This window comes from Cryptomeria japonica, chromosome 3, assembly GCF_030272615.1.
Source record: "Cryptomeria japonica chromosome 3, Sugi_1.0, whole genome shotgun sequence".
In the NCBI taxonomy this organism is placed as follows: domain Eukaryota; kingdom Viridiplantae; phylum Streptophyta; class Pinopsida; order Cupressales; family Cupressaceae; genus Cryptomeria; species Cryptomeria japonica.
In genome coordinates this window covers 366,611,704-366,628,072 of record NC_081407.1, presented here as the reverse complement: position 1 = coordinate 366,628,072, position 16,369 = coordinate 366,611,704, and the positions used below count along the sequence as shown (strand labels likewise).

The 16,369-nt window shown below is 35.4% G+C and overlaps 1 protein-coding gene across 7 annotated transcripts in view; it reads left to right on the top strand.

The window, feature by feature from the left end:
- The window catches only part of LOC131061738 (oxysterol-binding protein-related protein 1C), a 49,916-nt gene extending 34,595 nt beyond the window's left edge, over positions 1 to 15,321 (top strand). For all 7 annotated transcript variants that reach the window (XM_057995559.2, XM_057995555.2, XM_057995556.2 and 4 more), the window contains 7 exons: positions 7,867 to 8,318; positions 12,065 to 12,220; positions 13,423 to 13,590; positions 13,675 to 13,815; positions 14,025 to 14,255; positions 14,362 to 14,475; positions 14,560 to 15,321. In XM_057995559.2, the coding sequence (XP_057851542.2) occupies positions 7,867 to 8,318; positions 12,065 to 12,220; positions 13,423 to 13,590; positions 13,675 to 13,815; positions 14,025 to 14,255; positions 14,362 to 14,475; positions 14,560 to 14,727 (1,430 nt within the window). In that variant the 3' untranslated portion in view covers positions 14,728 to 15,321. The remainder of the gene's footprint in view (positions 1 to 7,866; positions 8,319 to 12,064; positions 12,221 to 13,422; positions 13,591 to 13,674; positions 13,816 to 14,024; positions 14,256 to 14,361; positions 14,476 to 14,559) is intronic.
- Positions 15,322 to 16,369: the final 1,048 nt, after the last annotated feature.

The window sequence follows — 16,369 nt, the reverse complement described above, 5'->3', positions numbered from 1 at the left end:
ATTGATGAATAATCCTATCCAAGGAATCCGGGCAATGTGTGTATCCATAATTTTTTAGGAATAATCCTTCATAATTTTTCCCTTCTCAACTTGAGATTGAAATTGCACCACAAAAGCATATCTCGAAATGAACCAAATAGAATTATTAGAGCTTTAATTATCCTTCAACCAAGATTTGATGGTTTTTGTTGCTATCCACTTCTTGAGAATGTGACCAATAGTTACATAGGAGCTAACGAAACCAATGTCTCCTAATTTCATCACTTTCTCTAATTGTTGAACAAAACACCTTTGGCTAGAAAGAATCAAATTAAAGATTTTCCTAAGGAACCAAATATTGATTTTGCACATAAGAAGAGTGGGACCTCCTTCTAATTACACATCTTAGCTCTTGATCTCCAACTTAATAGTATTCACCCTGATTGTCACTCCTATTTGATCCACCATCCACATTGCATCGTTTCTCTCACAAGATGACCCTTTGTATATAGTAGGATTGAGCTAGACAATTAGGATTCCAACAAAACCCATCTTGCCTTTGCATGCCTTCTGTTGATCACCACAAACATGATTGATGTTTGCTTCCTATTGTTCCTACCACTTCAATTGCCTACCATATTGATCATTTTCACTAGTGCACCCACTTCTCATTCCATCTTCTCACTTGATCACCACATAGCTGATTCTATTTGACTTTAAACATTCCTTCACATGATTATTACATTGTGGATATCTTATTTTTCATGTCTTGATGTTCTTTTATGAGATTACGATAATCTTATTACTGTGTGATGCTTAATCAATGATATGCATGATGAATGTGGTGGATAGAACCTTTTTTTAGGTCAAAAATCTTGAAATTTGTGACTAGTGGTTGTGGATACAACTCTATGTACTTGATGACATAAGGTTTAATAAAATACAAAACGTTCACCAAATGCCATGCAGAACACAAACACAAAAGAATTGGAGCGAGGAATGTATAATAATTCAATATATCATAACATAATATTAATTTCCAATAAGAATAGAATAATTGAATGACTGATTGACATGTGGGCTCACTTCCATTATAAATACATACTAAATTAATATTTTAAGAGGCAGATAGAAGTAGTAACTTCCAGAGCTAACCATGTCTAATGTACTTAAATAGTTTATAGAATTAACAAATGTACATGTAGGCTCAATATACTTGTACATGCAGGCACAATAAGAGGAATTTACAATTTGCGCTCACATTTTATTGTTTAATATCAAAGCACTGTTCATGAGAATGTTCATGCTTATGTGCTTTTCCAATTGCTTTACCCATCGCAACAAAAAGAAAACTAAACGTAGAGTTCCATTTGTCAGCCCTATTCTTATATTTGGCTTGGATTTTATGATTGTGATAAATATAGTTGGAGCACATTGTAGTCCATCTCTAACTATTTATGTATTTGTTCTTTGACTCTTTCCCTAATTTAAGGCTTGTGGTATTAATTTCAATCATAAAACCAAGCAAAGCTTAATTAGAAAAAATATTCATGCTTGTGATTCACTGCGGATTTATTTATTTTTTACTGCTTTTTAAAATTCAGCCCATTGAGTCTGACATGCACCAATTGATGCATTCTTTTTTTTTAAAACTCATCCATCTATTATCAAACCATGTCAGCAATCTACAATCAAACCATAAAATCTTCAGTGCAATTACATCAGGATTGAAGATTGCCACATGTCAAAAGTTTGTTTATATGGGTTTTAATTAGTATAAGAATCCCTTGCATAAAAAATGCTGGATTGTTGCACAATAAGGGTGTGCCTTTGTGATTGTGTATGGACTAAGCATTTGTGTTACAAAAGAGCTACTCTTTTCCGTGCACTTTCACCTATTGATTTGAATCATCACATGTATTTCACATATATGCACCGTGTACATGAAATCTCTGATGTCCACTGTTTACATGATAATTTTTCAGGATGCTCTACAGAAGCATATGATAGGAAACGAGCAGAAAATTTCTACTGAGGGAGGAAATGGAACCATTATTACATAATACTATGTCTAATCTTAGTTTAGACATTTTAAAGTACAAAGTAATCTGGGTGATAAATGTACAATATGAAGAAATAAAATAAGTCTCGTGCACTGTCTATGATTATCAATGATTCAATACTGCTCATGCATGTCAGATTTGATGTAAGATGTGCTCCTCTCAAGCAATCTTGTATGTGAAGCTTAGATCTTGATTAGAAGAGCATCTATTGTAAATATAATTAAACTATAACTGTATGTTTGTTACACAGTTGCTCAGATGTTTTTGGAGCTTAACCATTACGGAGCTAGAATGAATCTCCAAGAATTGTATCTGCTACTACTTGCCAGGACAATATTCTCAATTTCATGAGTACCTAAGAATGTAATATTTATTAGATCATTTATTCCATCTTCTAAGAAAACTAGCTACCCTGCAAGTGTCATAATCAAACCCTACCCTTAGATCAATGCACATGAACAATGACCCTTTTTTAGACTTCTAATGCCTTAGTATCTCTCTACAAGTAGATTACTCAAAGTAAACTCCTTAGCCACCATAGTTTTGTTCCTAATTTCTTCCTGGATTTCCCTCGTATTTTTCCATAGCATAGCTGTTTCAGGACAAAACAAGGATCAACCACTCAGCTGAGTGGTGCTACGTGCTGGATTGACGTCCATGCTTATTTGATTGCATATGTCATTAAGTTATAATCCTACATATACAAGGTTAGAAAAATTCAACTAAAGAGACTAATGGCCATAATTTAAAAGGTATTGCATTACTGGAAGTTGGCTTCTCATTGCCAAAATACTAGCGATTTGTATGCTCATCATGATGCCACACTTTATTTTTTATTTGGTTACTAAAGTAGTTTTGTATATGCTTTACTCCTATTGTTTTTATATAGCAAATAGTAAGTTCATTTTTCAAAATATAATTAGTTGATTTTTATCACTTTTACTTTTCCTTTAATTGAGCATCCTCTCTTATTGAGTTTATTGGTCACAACTGGAACAGTACTATGTCAGTCTTTCCCCATATAAATAACAGATCATGTACATGGTGAAAGAGTAATTAGTTGGAGCTGTAGATTTGTTGGGTGTGCAGATCACAATACTACAACAAGACATCTAAGAAAATGTTTTTAAGCTAAATCATAGAAATATTGCTAAGCAAACATATCTTATTTTCTTCAAAACAGCAATAATAAAAACTGATGGCACACAGTTAAATATTTTGGATCTCCCCTTGGCTTAAAATTCCTTTTCTATTTCTTGTAGGGTAGTGTCATTTTTAATTTTACTGATGGTAATTAGTATTGATGTGTTTTTTATGCACATGCGAACACAAAATAAAATACCCAAAAGTACCTTATCCTCTCTTGAACAAAATCTCTCGGATGTTGAAGATTAGCTTAAGGATCATGCGAGAAAACTCCAAGGTTCATGAATGTAGGGTCACTACGTGTGGATAACTCTGTTGGTTGATGTGATTATGCTGGAATCACAAGGGGACTTACATTCGAATGCCTGAATGCTTGATTTGCTGGAACTCGATCATCTGATGTTGCTATATGGTGATGCTCCTTGTCCTAAACTAGCTTGATTTTGAAAAAAAGGGCAAAAGGAAAGGGTTGAGAGAGTCTATTCTAAGACCTAGAATGCAAGAAGATAGTTGAATGATTAGCTGGAATCCTAGTGGGCAAGGTCTCACCATCAAACTAAAGAATTTGACACAAGCTCAGTGCAATCTTCTAAGGACGTTTCAAATATGTTCGAATCAATACCATCAAACATTGATCACCATTCAAGTTAATGCATAAGCAATGAATGTAGAACGATTCGAAGTTGAGCTCATATCATTTCAGTTGACCACGCAAGGCACACTTGCAGGTAACAAGAGGCTAGTGGTATGGATTAGGCGGATTCCACATGAATACATTCAACAAATTCCTCCATTCAATCTAATTACATAAAAGCAAATTGAGGAGCAAAGACCATGTGAGTTGTTGAAGTAACAAATCAAATTCACCATAACTTCAATGAAATCAATTGTTCTTTACAACAAGGTTTGGCAACAATCTTTGCCTTCTCCTACTCTAACTTCTATTCTAATTGCTATTCTATTCGCTATTCTACTCACTATTAACTATTCTCCAACTATTAACCTTTACAAATGAAGAGTTTGAGCCTTATATAGAGAGCTCATTTACATTGAACGACCAAGATTGATTCTCCATCAATGGCCAAGATTTTACAATGAAACCCTAATTAGGGTTTGTTACAACAGTCTCCTTAGCCAATGAAAAAATTACATTTAGTGAGTGTGGACCAATAGATTTCAAGGGTAGTTACATCGGAGTTTGTGCATCCATGTATGAACTAGGTGCATTACATCTAGACATGTTGATGTGGACTTCATTGATTGGAGGAATGGTGACTGGGACACCATCTAGGATGCCATTTTTATCTTGCACTTCGTAGACTTGATTGGATTCATCATCATGAAGGGATATCTCTTGATACTCAACATTATCCAGTTCGCTCAAAGTAGTGGTGATGGGAATTATTGATGTAGCTGAGTCCTTCTTCCACCCTTGCTTGCTTACCTTGGAGTGATTGTATGACTTCTTCTTAACACTCCTCTAATCTCTTCATGCCTCCAGGGTGTGGTGAGAATCTTTGAATATCTTGAGATCTTCTCTTCCTTGATGTTTTTGTATTTGCTGATGAAGCTTCTTGTAGGCATCTTCCTTGTATCTTGTTCTTGATGCTGAAATTTTCAACTTGAGATTCTTGTTCCGATCTTCCTTCAACCTGGCCCATTTGATCTCTCCCCTTGCCTTTTGCAAAATAAACAATTGGGCATCAAACATACATGGTATATAACCCTTTCATACTATCATTTTGACTTTATTCCTCATTCTGATTTTATGTGATTTTCTCTATATATGATCAAAAGAGTATTGATAATAATCAAGGAACTCATTGTAGCTGAAGGGATTTCACCTTGTGGAAGATGAATTTGCTGCTCTTTAGATGAATTTGGATTGCTCAACAGTGAAATTCGCTTCCCTTTTGATAAATTCGCTCCTCCTAAACATCAGATCCACATCTTCAATGCTCGAATTTGTCTTCCTTGATCATCAGGCCCACACCTTCAATGTCTAATTTCGCCTTTGTGCCACAGCAACTCACCTATATTCTGATAAAATTCGCTTATGTGCTGACAAAATTTGATGTCTAGCTGGAGAAATTCGCTGTCTTGCTGGTCAGATTCAGTAGGTCTGCTCTCAAATTTGCACTTGGAGAGAAGAATATACATGAATTAATGGTTGAGATGAATGTTTTAACTTCTCCTTTATAGGCGCTTAGGGTAAAGATCATGTCTTTTGGGTATAAGGCCGACTTGCTAAAACAATAAATTGCCTTCCTTATGCTGGCCGACTCAACACAAACTCTCTTCATCTCCTTTGCAATTCAAATTTTGAATGAGTTTAGGTGTAAAACAAATGCTTGTCTTATTGAATTTCGCTTTAGGTTTCTTGCAAGGTACATACAATTCGCTCAAGGACCTTAAGAAGGACAAGGTCAACGTGATAATTTTGCTCTATGTCCTTTCCAAGGAGAGGCCCTAAGACAAAATTCGCCCTCTGTCCTTCGGAAGGACAGGACCTATATGATAATTTCACTCTATGACCTTAAGAAGGACAAGACTCAAAATGAGGTTTGCTCTTTGTCCTTTGGGAGGACAAGTCCTAAGACAAAACTTGCCCTTTGTCCTTTGGAAGGACATGCCCTAAATCAAAATTCGCTCTATGACCTTGACAAGGACAGGACCTATAATGCTGTTCGCTCAATGTCCCTTGGAAGGACAACTTCAAATGATAAAGCTCGCTCTTGGACTACAGCAAGTTATGCTCATGATTCTAAACAAAGTTCGCCTTAACACTTCTCCAAGATACATATTCAAGTTCGCTCTGGACCCTCAGCAAGGACAAGGCAAGGTGATAATTTCACTCCACATCCTTTGGAAGGATAGGACCTATATGGCAATTTTCGCTCCAAGACCCTTCTAAGGACAAGGCTAAAAATGGAATTTGCTCTATGTCCCTTGGAAGAACAGACCCTATAACAAAACTCGCTTCATGCTCTCTCCAAGGACAAGGTCTAAAAGATTCGTTCCAAGTTGAGACAAGGTACATGGTTAATTAAAAAAGTTCGCTCAATGTCCTTGATAAGAATTTCGCTCCAAGACCTTGGTAAGGACAAGACTCAGAATTGTAATTCGCTCACCGTCCTTTAGAAGGACAAGGTCAAGTAAGAAATTCACTCTATGACCTTAGGAAGGTACATCACTTGGTGAAGAAATTTTGCTCTGGGAGCACAAGGTCAAGATAAAGATTTCGATCTATTACCTTAGGAAGGACATGGCCTTGAAGATAAAAATTGCTCTTGGACCTTGGCAAGGACAAGACTTGGAGGTTTTGCTCTAGGACCTCTGGAAGGACATGAAACAAGTTCGCTCTAGGACTTTAGGAAGGACATGAATCAAGTTCGCTCTAGGAGGACAAGGTCAAGGTAAAGATTTCAAACAACCTTAAACTCAATCCTTCACTTTCCTTCACTCTACTAGATCATATCCCAAATCTTCACGAAACGTGTTAACTTTTACCCTTCAAGAATGCTCAAGGAAGGAATTCGCTCTAATCTTGAGGAAAAGGATGGGTCTAAGGCAAGTTTGCTCCAGCAAGGGACATGACCCTATGTAGACTCTTCGTTCAATCTCTCCCCTTGCCTATACTTTATTCATCCAAACTTCCAATTCTTAAGTCACTTCAAAAGTGACCCTAGGGAAGACTCCTCATTCAATCCCTTTCCACCTGAATTGATGAATTCTCTGGCTACTCAAGAAATTCTATCCCTTCAATGCAAAGATTAATAGCAAAGACTCTAAGACAACCTAGGACCGAGCAAAAAGGACTAATCCTAGAAAATGAAAAGTGGAGGTCCCCATTTGCAATGGGGCAATGTGTGAATACATCACAACAATTAGCAACTACTAAAATTATATATATTATGTGAGAAAAGATAAAGTTATAACCCAAACCTTGTATTTCATGGGGTACATCGCATCTACACAGTAAATAAGTTATGAATCTGTTGTTACTTTCCTTTTGGATAGGTTTAGTATTCCCGATGGTTGTAACATTTGCCTTAGATGCCATGACCTAGGGATCTCCCTATCATCAAGTTCCCCTAGGACTTGCACCTGCTCTCATCTGTTGGGGTACGCCACACCCAATATTGAATGTGGTAGTTTACCCAATTTGACTTGTAACATTTGTAAATTTTAAGCATGTCACATGTCTCCTTATGTGATGGGGTATGCCATAACCAGAATTGGATGTGGTCAATGCTATTTCTGGGTTAGATTGCGTGATAGTTTTTTTCATCAACGTTTCAAATCACACTGTGTGATCCATCATCTAGCATTCTTCATTCTGATGATGGATCATGCAGTGTAATTCAAAACGTTGATGAAAAAAACTTTCACACAATCTAACCCAGAAACAGCATTGACCAGATCTATGGATTGTGGAAATCTAATATCAAGAATTGGATGTGTTAGTTTACCCAATTCGACATTTAACTTCTACTATTTAAGCATGTAACATGTCTCCTAGGGATTTGAACACGTCTCCATTATGAAATACATAATGATTTACCACATGCTCATTTCATCTGATATTATGTTGTTACTTTTATTGTTTAGTATGTATTTACATTGTGAACTTTATGGGAACATTTTATTATTTTTGACAAAACTCTCTTTTCTGAAGGCAGTGCAACAGAATCTGAAGCAGACAATGAAAGACAAGATGGTGGAGAGGTAGAAACTGATGAAGACGATCAAATATTCTTTGACACAAAAGATTCTCTATCAGACTCTTTAAGAAGCTCTAGCAATGGGTTCAGGCGAACATCAACAGCTTCTGATGATGGATTTCTTGACAGTGAAGATTTTTTAAATGGTACAAATGAGATTGATGCTGATATGGAACTTGTTAGTTCTGACTATCCTTTTGTAGAAAGACGAAAGAGTTTACCTGAACCAAAGGAAAAAGAGAAAGGAGTCAGCCTGTGGTCTATGATTAAAGATAATATTGGGAAGGATCTTACCCGAGTTTGTCTTCCTGTCTACTTTAATGAGCCACTTTCTTCCCTGCAAAAGTGCTTTGAAGATATGGAATATTCCTACCTTATTGATCTGGCATCTGAATGGGGCAGAAAAGTAAGTGATTTCTTGATAACTCAGAAAAGTTTCACTTTAGCATATGAAAGAAATTTTTTGCATGGCTTATGTTTCCTTTGAACAGAAGGTCCTTTTTTTGCATATTAATGAATATTTTCTTTGTTGTATTATTCATAATATTACTTATGTTTTTTTCACCATGCCTCAAGAATATTGATAAATGATAAGTTGTGCATGCTACATACTGGGAAAGATTATTACATGCCATTCCTATTAGAGTTAGTAATGTTACAAGCAATGAAGGATTTTGGAACCCAAAGACTTCATCAATTTAAGTTGCTCATCATCAAATCATCCAATACCAAAATCATTGATCAATTAACTTTGTGGCTTTATAATGGAAATATCTCCACACCCTATGGACATATCAAGCAATTATATAAACTTAAATATCCTAAGGTAGAGAAAACAAACAAAGAAAAGAAGTGGCGATTATCAATCCCATTTACAGATATGAAAGTACACAAAAAACACTTACCTGCATAAGAGGTTTGCAAGAAAAATATTACACTCCATTTGATAAAAACTAACACATTTTTACGTTATACTTGTCAAATATGATTATCATGCATGTTTCTTTTTGTTTTTTGTTTTCTTTTTGTATAATTGAGTTACGCTATGCTTAAGTTTGTCATTTTTATTATGAACCTAGTGTCAGTGTTCAGTTTTTAGAGTTGTACTTCTCTTCGTATTCTCAACTTGAGGTTTCTATGACAATTCTTCTTTTTTGTCCACATTTTGTTCAAGGCATCAGCTGTTTTCTGAGTTTATAATTAATACAGCCATGAACTGACATATTGTTCAGCTATAGTTCTAGATGAGTTGTTATCTTCTTTATCTTTGCCTTTTCCTTTCTCAGGCTCAGCTTCTCCAGCAAAGAATATCTCATTTTTTTATGTTGCAGATTATCTTTCCTTCCAGCAACTTCAATTTGAAGGTGTAGTGAAGATCAATTATATTAATGTCACAAAGGTTGAAATGTATTTATAATCGACAATAATTGTCAATTTTTTCTTTTTTGTCAAGTCTTCTAGCATTTCTTATCTTAAAGAACTAGAACGATTTGTAAATAATAAATAACAATGATCGCTACCATGCTGTTCACCAAAAGCCATGAGATTCAAGGCATGCCTCAATTAATATGCCAGCCAACTTCTACAATGATATCACACTAGAAAGTTTCATACATACATTCTTAGTTTGTGGTGATCTAATTTAAAATCGTCCCATCCTGAGGATTACTTTGCATCCTTGACTAGTTAATGAAATTCAATCTAAGGAGATTAACATTTACAAGTTTTCTGCATCCCTCTTAGTCCTATAGGATGCACTATTTTAATTACATGACATTTCATCCCTATGTTCGACCACCACAATTTATAGAAGTAGGAATATCATCATACAGGCAAATCGTCAGGAATAAATCATTCCTCCTTTTTCTTAGGCTCCTAACCATTCATTAACACATAACGTAACATCCTTTGAATAAGAACATGTAACCAGACATAAAAATAGGCACTTGGACCTCTTTATTCTATTAAAGATAAAGTAAAGCTACACAGTAAATCAGATGCTTCATCCCTAAGGTGCACAATACGATATTGATACACCTATAGTTCTCCTAAGATCCATAAGCGTCATCCAAGAGAGAAATAGAAACTGCCGTGATAATGTCAGCAAGTATATAAGGTAATGAATGTGCCCTCATGATCTTAGTAAGATGCACTATAATGGAAATATCTCCACACCCTACGGACATATCAAGCAATTATATAAACTTAAATATCGTAAGGTCAGAAATACTACAAAGTCCCCAATTATGGACATTCAAAAAACTATACTACTGGAGTTTTCTCATAACTGAATGTATCAATAAGTGGCCTCCAAGGAAAATAATGTAATGAGATACTTAACACATAAATCCCAACACATATGCATATCCTTATTCCTACCAACATGTCTAACTACTACTAAATACGAGCATATATCAAGGAGTGGCTACATCAATGCTATTACTGTGCTATAAGGAAAAGTCAGCAATATTCACAATGACTCTTAGTCTCATGTATACGATAAACTAGCTAGTCATACACATACATGTGAGCTACATGATAGTGGGGTCAACATAAATGGACAATGTCAGGCTGGATGATCATCATGAGATCCATAAATGGTCCAGCATCAGAAAAGAAGTTATTTTGATTGATAAGGTCCACACCAACACAAGGCTAAAGCGCACCCATGGTCTTCCATCAAGGCAGTCATGTAAAAGTACATTAGCTCCATGGCGAGTGGGCATCCAGGTGCAAGGGTGTTGTTTGGAACAGCAAGCTTCTTAAGTCATCCAAGTCACTGTCGATTCTCCATGAATCTCCATAAGTTTGGCAAGACTCATAAGATCTGAAGTAGTAGTGATTGGAAAAGAAAGAAGTAGATATTACCTTCATATTTTATTATAAGTTCTCTACTATTCTTATTCCTTTCTATTGTCAAGTGGAGAAAACATTCACTCGTATTTTAGGATCTTTGCAAGTCCACAATGAATAAGCAAAACAATTTTGCAACATATCAAAGAGGCAAAGAAGGAAGTATATTCATTTAATGCACAATGAGCATTCCATCTACAAGATAAATTACAGGAAATGGAGACTGCAAATACATGAGTTATTCTCTTTTCATTTTCAACAACAAAAACATCATTGCCAAAATTGAGATATACTTACCAGTTACCTCAACTTTTCAAGGGAAAATGAAAAGGCAGCAAGATAGTTTAATGAAGAAACTCTTAGCTCCTCCCCAAGCTCGAACAAAGAGAAAATCCTACCGGGGACACAGTCACAAGTTTCCAAACTCACACTCCAAAATCCCTCAACCCCAAAAAAGTTGAGATTAATGGCTTGAGAGAAGAAACAGAAGATGTGTAGCATAGCATTAAGGAGAAAGTTACAGATGCATTCTGTCTCTTTATATCTTTTTGGTTGCATGTTTTGTGAATGTGTTTATTTTCTTGGTAACTTATTTCTTATGCTCCTCTTGTTAATTATTAAACATTCCAGTATTCTTATGCTCCTAACATTTTATGATAATACAAAAGCTCTTGAAATAGATATAGTATATCATTATTTCAGAAATTGGTTATCAGTATGCATTGTTCTTACCAGATTTTTATTTTTAGATATGGTTGCTCCAGATTTTGATAGATGAATGGAATATTGATGACAAGAAATTTAGCTGTCAAATTTTCCTTTTGGTTCCAACTTGTTTCATGTCTTCTACAGATACTATTTTTAACCCGTTTAAATTATATCTTTACTAGAACATATATTCAGGTAATATGATCATATTTTAATTTAAAATATCATCTTTCATCAAGTTGGTTATCTTCGGGGGTTTAGGATAATTATACATTAGTTAATGTAGCTCATATGATTGTGGAGTTTATCTTTATAGATGTCTTCCTTATCTCCATTTTTTTGTATGTCCTTTCGTTGTGGCTTTCCTATAAGTTGGCCATGAATGATAATTAAAAAGTTTCCTTTTAATAGTACTTGCTCAATAATTTCTTATTACAAAGGGGAGTTGTACTTACCTTCTTTGTATTCACTGTGAAATAGTAACAGGCAAAATGAAGAGTAGCAAGGAGTCCAGTCATTTCCTGATGTAGGATGTTGAACCAAAAGCAATTTGTTTACTGATTAACATGTGCTTTTGGTGTTGTATTTCAGGGAAACAATTTGATGCGTATACTGTATGTAGCGGCATTTGCAGTTTCTGGATATGCTTCTTCAGAAGGTCGATATTGTAAGCCTTTTAATCCTCTTTTAGGGGAAACCTATGAAGCTGATTCTCCAGATAAAGGCCTCCGTTTTTTTGCTGAGAAGGTTTGTGTTCAACATTTCTTTAAATAGGATAATTTTTTGTTAAACATGCTAGGGAAAAGGACTAAATTTAGCTGACCAACCTTTTTTTAAGTCTTAACAACTAGGTAATATGACCTCCAAATAATGTACTCAAACACAACAGAATCAAATTTACTTAAGCATATTTTTAAATACACTGATGTACTATCTGTTATGTTCTATTATTGAGTATATAAGAGTTCTAATACTACTTTTAGTCACACTTGTTAAAAAGAAATTGGTACTATTATCAGCATTTCCTATCTCACTTATTGGTCCGTTCTCAACTATAGGGTCTTTTCATGTAAACCTTAAGATAGAGTCCCTTTTCTTGGGATTCAAATGAGAGGTCTTTTTGTATGCTATATGAGATGCTTTTGAACATGGATACTCTAAGGTTATGGTCCCATGGAATGGGGCCACCTAAACTTTGTTTGGGGGTACTGCTGAAGATATTCAAGAATCCTCTACAATCAGATGGCCCCGTGGATGTAGCAAATGTTAAAAAATTTAGTGGATAATTTTTAGGAAGCCGGTGGTTTTATGGATTTTATAGCACCAGCTAGTGCTAAAAAACTTAATGAAAAATCCGATAAAATGAGATGCCTTCTAATCACCATGTGAGTAAAAAAGAAAAAAACCTAAACCATAGGAGAAATTTCCAGCCCCACCCCACATGCTGTTGCCAAAATTCTGAGAGCTAAAAAGTAGGGGCTCTTATTTGCTAGGATAAGATTCTACTTTTTCCTAAGGAAATTTTTTCCTCATCTCATAGGGTTCACTCCATGATTATAGATCCTAAAGTCCCTTGCATGGGACCACTTCCTAAGCAAGCAAAGAAAATTAACGTGCATGTTTTTTAATTTAAAGTTGAAGTCTTCTTTCAATAGTTTAATCGACTGGTGACTGATAAATTCTTATTCTCTTTAAATTGTTCCAAGGGACAAGGGTTTGCTTATGTTCAGACATTTTACACATCAAACATTCACCTTAAGAAAATTATTATGGATTTGACAAGAAAGGCATTAGAAGATGTATCACCATCAATTTTTTCCACATACTCTTAGATTGCAAAGAAGTGTTCTCTTGCCTATTCGTGTTGTATTTTGTGCCATATATTTAATAATGTAACTGTGTTAATGAACCTATCTCACTTTTAAAGCTGTGTACTTGCTGTTGAGCAGGTCAGCCATCATCCTATGCTTATTGCATGCCATTGTGAAGGTAGAGGATGGAAATTTTGGGGAGATAGTAACCTAAAGAGCAAATTTTGGGGCCGGTCCATTCAAGTTGATCCTGTAGGGATTCTTACGCTAGAGTTTGATGATGGTGAAGTGTTTCAGTGGAGTAAGGTACTTCTCATGCAGCATATACATTACTCTAGGAAGTAGTATATATACTATACATCTTAGAACCAAACCTGACATTTGTTGCAGGTCACCACATCTATCTATAATCTCATTTTGGGAAAGCTATACTGTGATCACTATGGGACAATGCGCATACAGGGCAATTGTGAATATTCTTGCAAGTTAAAGTTTAAGGAGCAATCCATAATTGATCGTAACCCTCATCAGGTGATTTTGAGGATCCCAGGATGTTGTCTGTATTCTAATTTCGACATTTACCTTTTAGGCATCAGAGGTTTTTAGCATACAGGTCCTAATATGAATAAATCTCCAGCAACAGTACACATTACTGTGACATGTCTGACATATTTGGCAAAATGTCAGTTTGATTTTAATAAAACTGTTTTTGAATATTTTGTTGTGATATTATTCTGTAGGTACAAGGGTTTGTGCAAGACAGGGATGGAAATAAAGTAGCAACATTATTAGGTAAGTGGGATGAGAGCATGTATTACATTCTTGGTGATATTACCACCAAGCCCAAGGGATATGATCCAATGTCTGAGGCTTCCTTATTATGGAAAAGAAGTAAACCCGCGAAGAATCCCACCAGATACAATTTGACATCTTTTGCAATAACGCTTAACGAACTAACTCCTGGACTAAAGGTAACTTCCAATTTCAAACATGAGTTTGTCAAAATGTTGTTTTGAATTATTCTCTGGTTTCCCTCTTGAATCTTCTAATGTTTGAATGTGCATTGACATATAAAAGGAAAAGTTACCACCAACTGACTCAAGGCTGAGACCTGATCAGCGGCATCTGGAAAATGGCGAGTATGAACAGGCTGATGCAGATAAATTGAGGTTAGAACAGAGGCAGCGACAGGTATGTTGTTTGGTAATAACAAATCTGCATACATAAACAAGCTAAGCCTTAAGGGAAATCTTATATTGAATCCTATCATTGCAGTCAAGGAAACTACAAGAAAGGGGGTGGCAACCTCGATGGTTTCGGAAAGAGAAGGGCCAAGACACATACAAGTTTATTGGTGGATACTGGGAAGCAAGAGAGCAGGGTAAATGGGACGGTTGTGTCGACATATTTGATCAAACCTCTCAAGATGTTCCTGTTAATTGAAAATGGATTGTTGGTGGATGTTTATCTTTGGTAAAATTTAAAGCAATAATGCTCTCTATCAAGCATTTTGTTGTTCTAGTGTTCTTGAGGTTACTTGAGAGGGCAATTAGGTCATGGACCGGTCAAGCCAAATTTAATTGTATATCAATTTCTTTCCAGATGCACGCCTTACATATGGGTTTGCTAGATTTTTTTGTCAAAAAAAGCTACCCTTTACCTGTTCAATATGAACAAGAAGCCAATGGAGAACGGCACATGTTGAGTCTACTTCATGTTGGGGGGAGTCATTCTTTTCTTTCATTGTACATCAAGGTTCACATTGGAAAATTTCATTACCCCTTTGGCAATACATGTTTCTCAAAGCTCAAGATACATATGCATGTATACTTTGCATGTGAAGAAACGTTAGCAAGCCACAAATTACATGATATCTGTTTGAAAATCTGTGATGGTGACTATTTTCTGCGGAGCTTATCTTCTCTAAACCCATTGGTACTATGGTTTAGCCACAGAATTTGCAGAATTAAACATAACTCGCCATAATCTGATTGCACAGAACACGTGATATAAAATTGATCAACTGTTTAGAATTCATGAGCGATTATAAATGACTGTAATTGCATACTTTTGAGTGCAGTGACCTTTTTATTCGTTAACTGGGTTCCTTAAGAAGTCAGGAGTAACTCATTAAGGTTTGAATTCTTCGATACTTCATAGTTTATACATGTCAAGCTTTTGGTCCTAAGCATCTTGAATCGATCTCAAGCAATTCCGTCAGGCCTGCCGTGTCGCATAACCCCTGACACCAAATGCCCTAGGACTATTCTCTTTTCTTTAAGTAACAACAAACTGTACATTACTTATATTTTGAAAAGAAAACTTATATTGCTGAATGGTAATAACTAAAATAGTGCAATTGAAATATGTTCAAGAAATAGACAATGAAAAATACATTGGTAAATTTCTTTAGTGTTTCGTATCATCTAGGTGCTTACAATATAGACTTCGTCATTGAACCAAATGTCGTTACAATTGTAGCCGAATTTTTCTCGCAACTTACATGCACAAATAACTATTACAATTGTAACATAGTCTACTAAGCAACTAGATGATATATTAGGTTGCGCATGTTAGTGCAAGCTAATAAGGCTTAAGTATAAGGCTTTTAAGTAAAAGTGGACTCGTGCAAGCTAATGAGGCTCTAGTACAAGGCTTTTCACTAAAAATGGAGTTATTAAGAATGGTGCTCAATGAATGAACGATGGAATTTTAATGATGCTCATAAGTGGTTGAAGGGATCAAGAGACGCAAAGAATACATTTTCAATTTTCTTTCATTTGTCAACTCTTCTATTATCAATCTTGACAAAGAAAATCATGTTTTGTGAAGTTGTCTCCTCAAATAGTTTGTTTAGATTGCTCACTTTCAAGTTATTACAATGTGGTGCTAATTTGTGTGATATGAACTCAACAAAGTAAATGAGGAAGTGTTTTGTGGTAACCACTTGAAGAAATGCATCAACCAATTAGGAACCAAAATGGAATGGTAATATAATGGAAACAACAATAAAGTTTTTTTGTTTTTTTTAAAGTTTAGTTTAGGCTAATCCAATAATATGCATGCATATAAGTACACACAATTT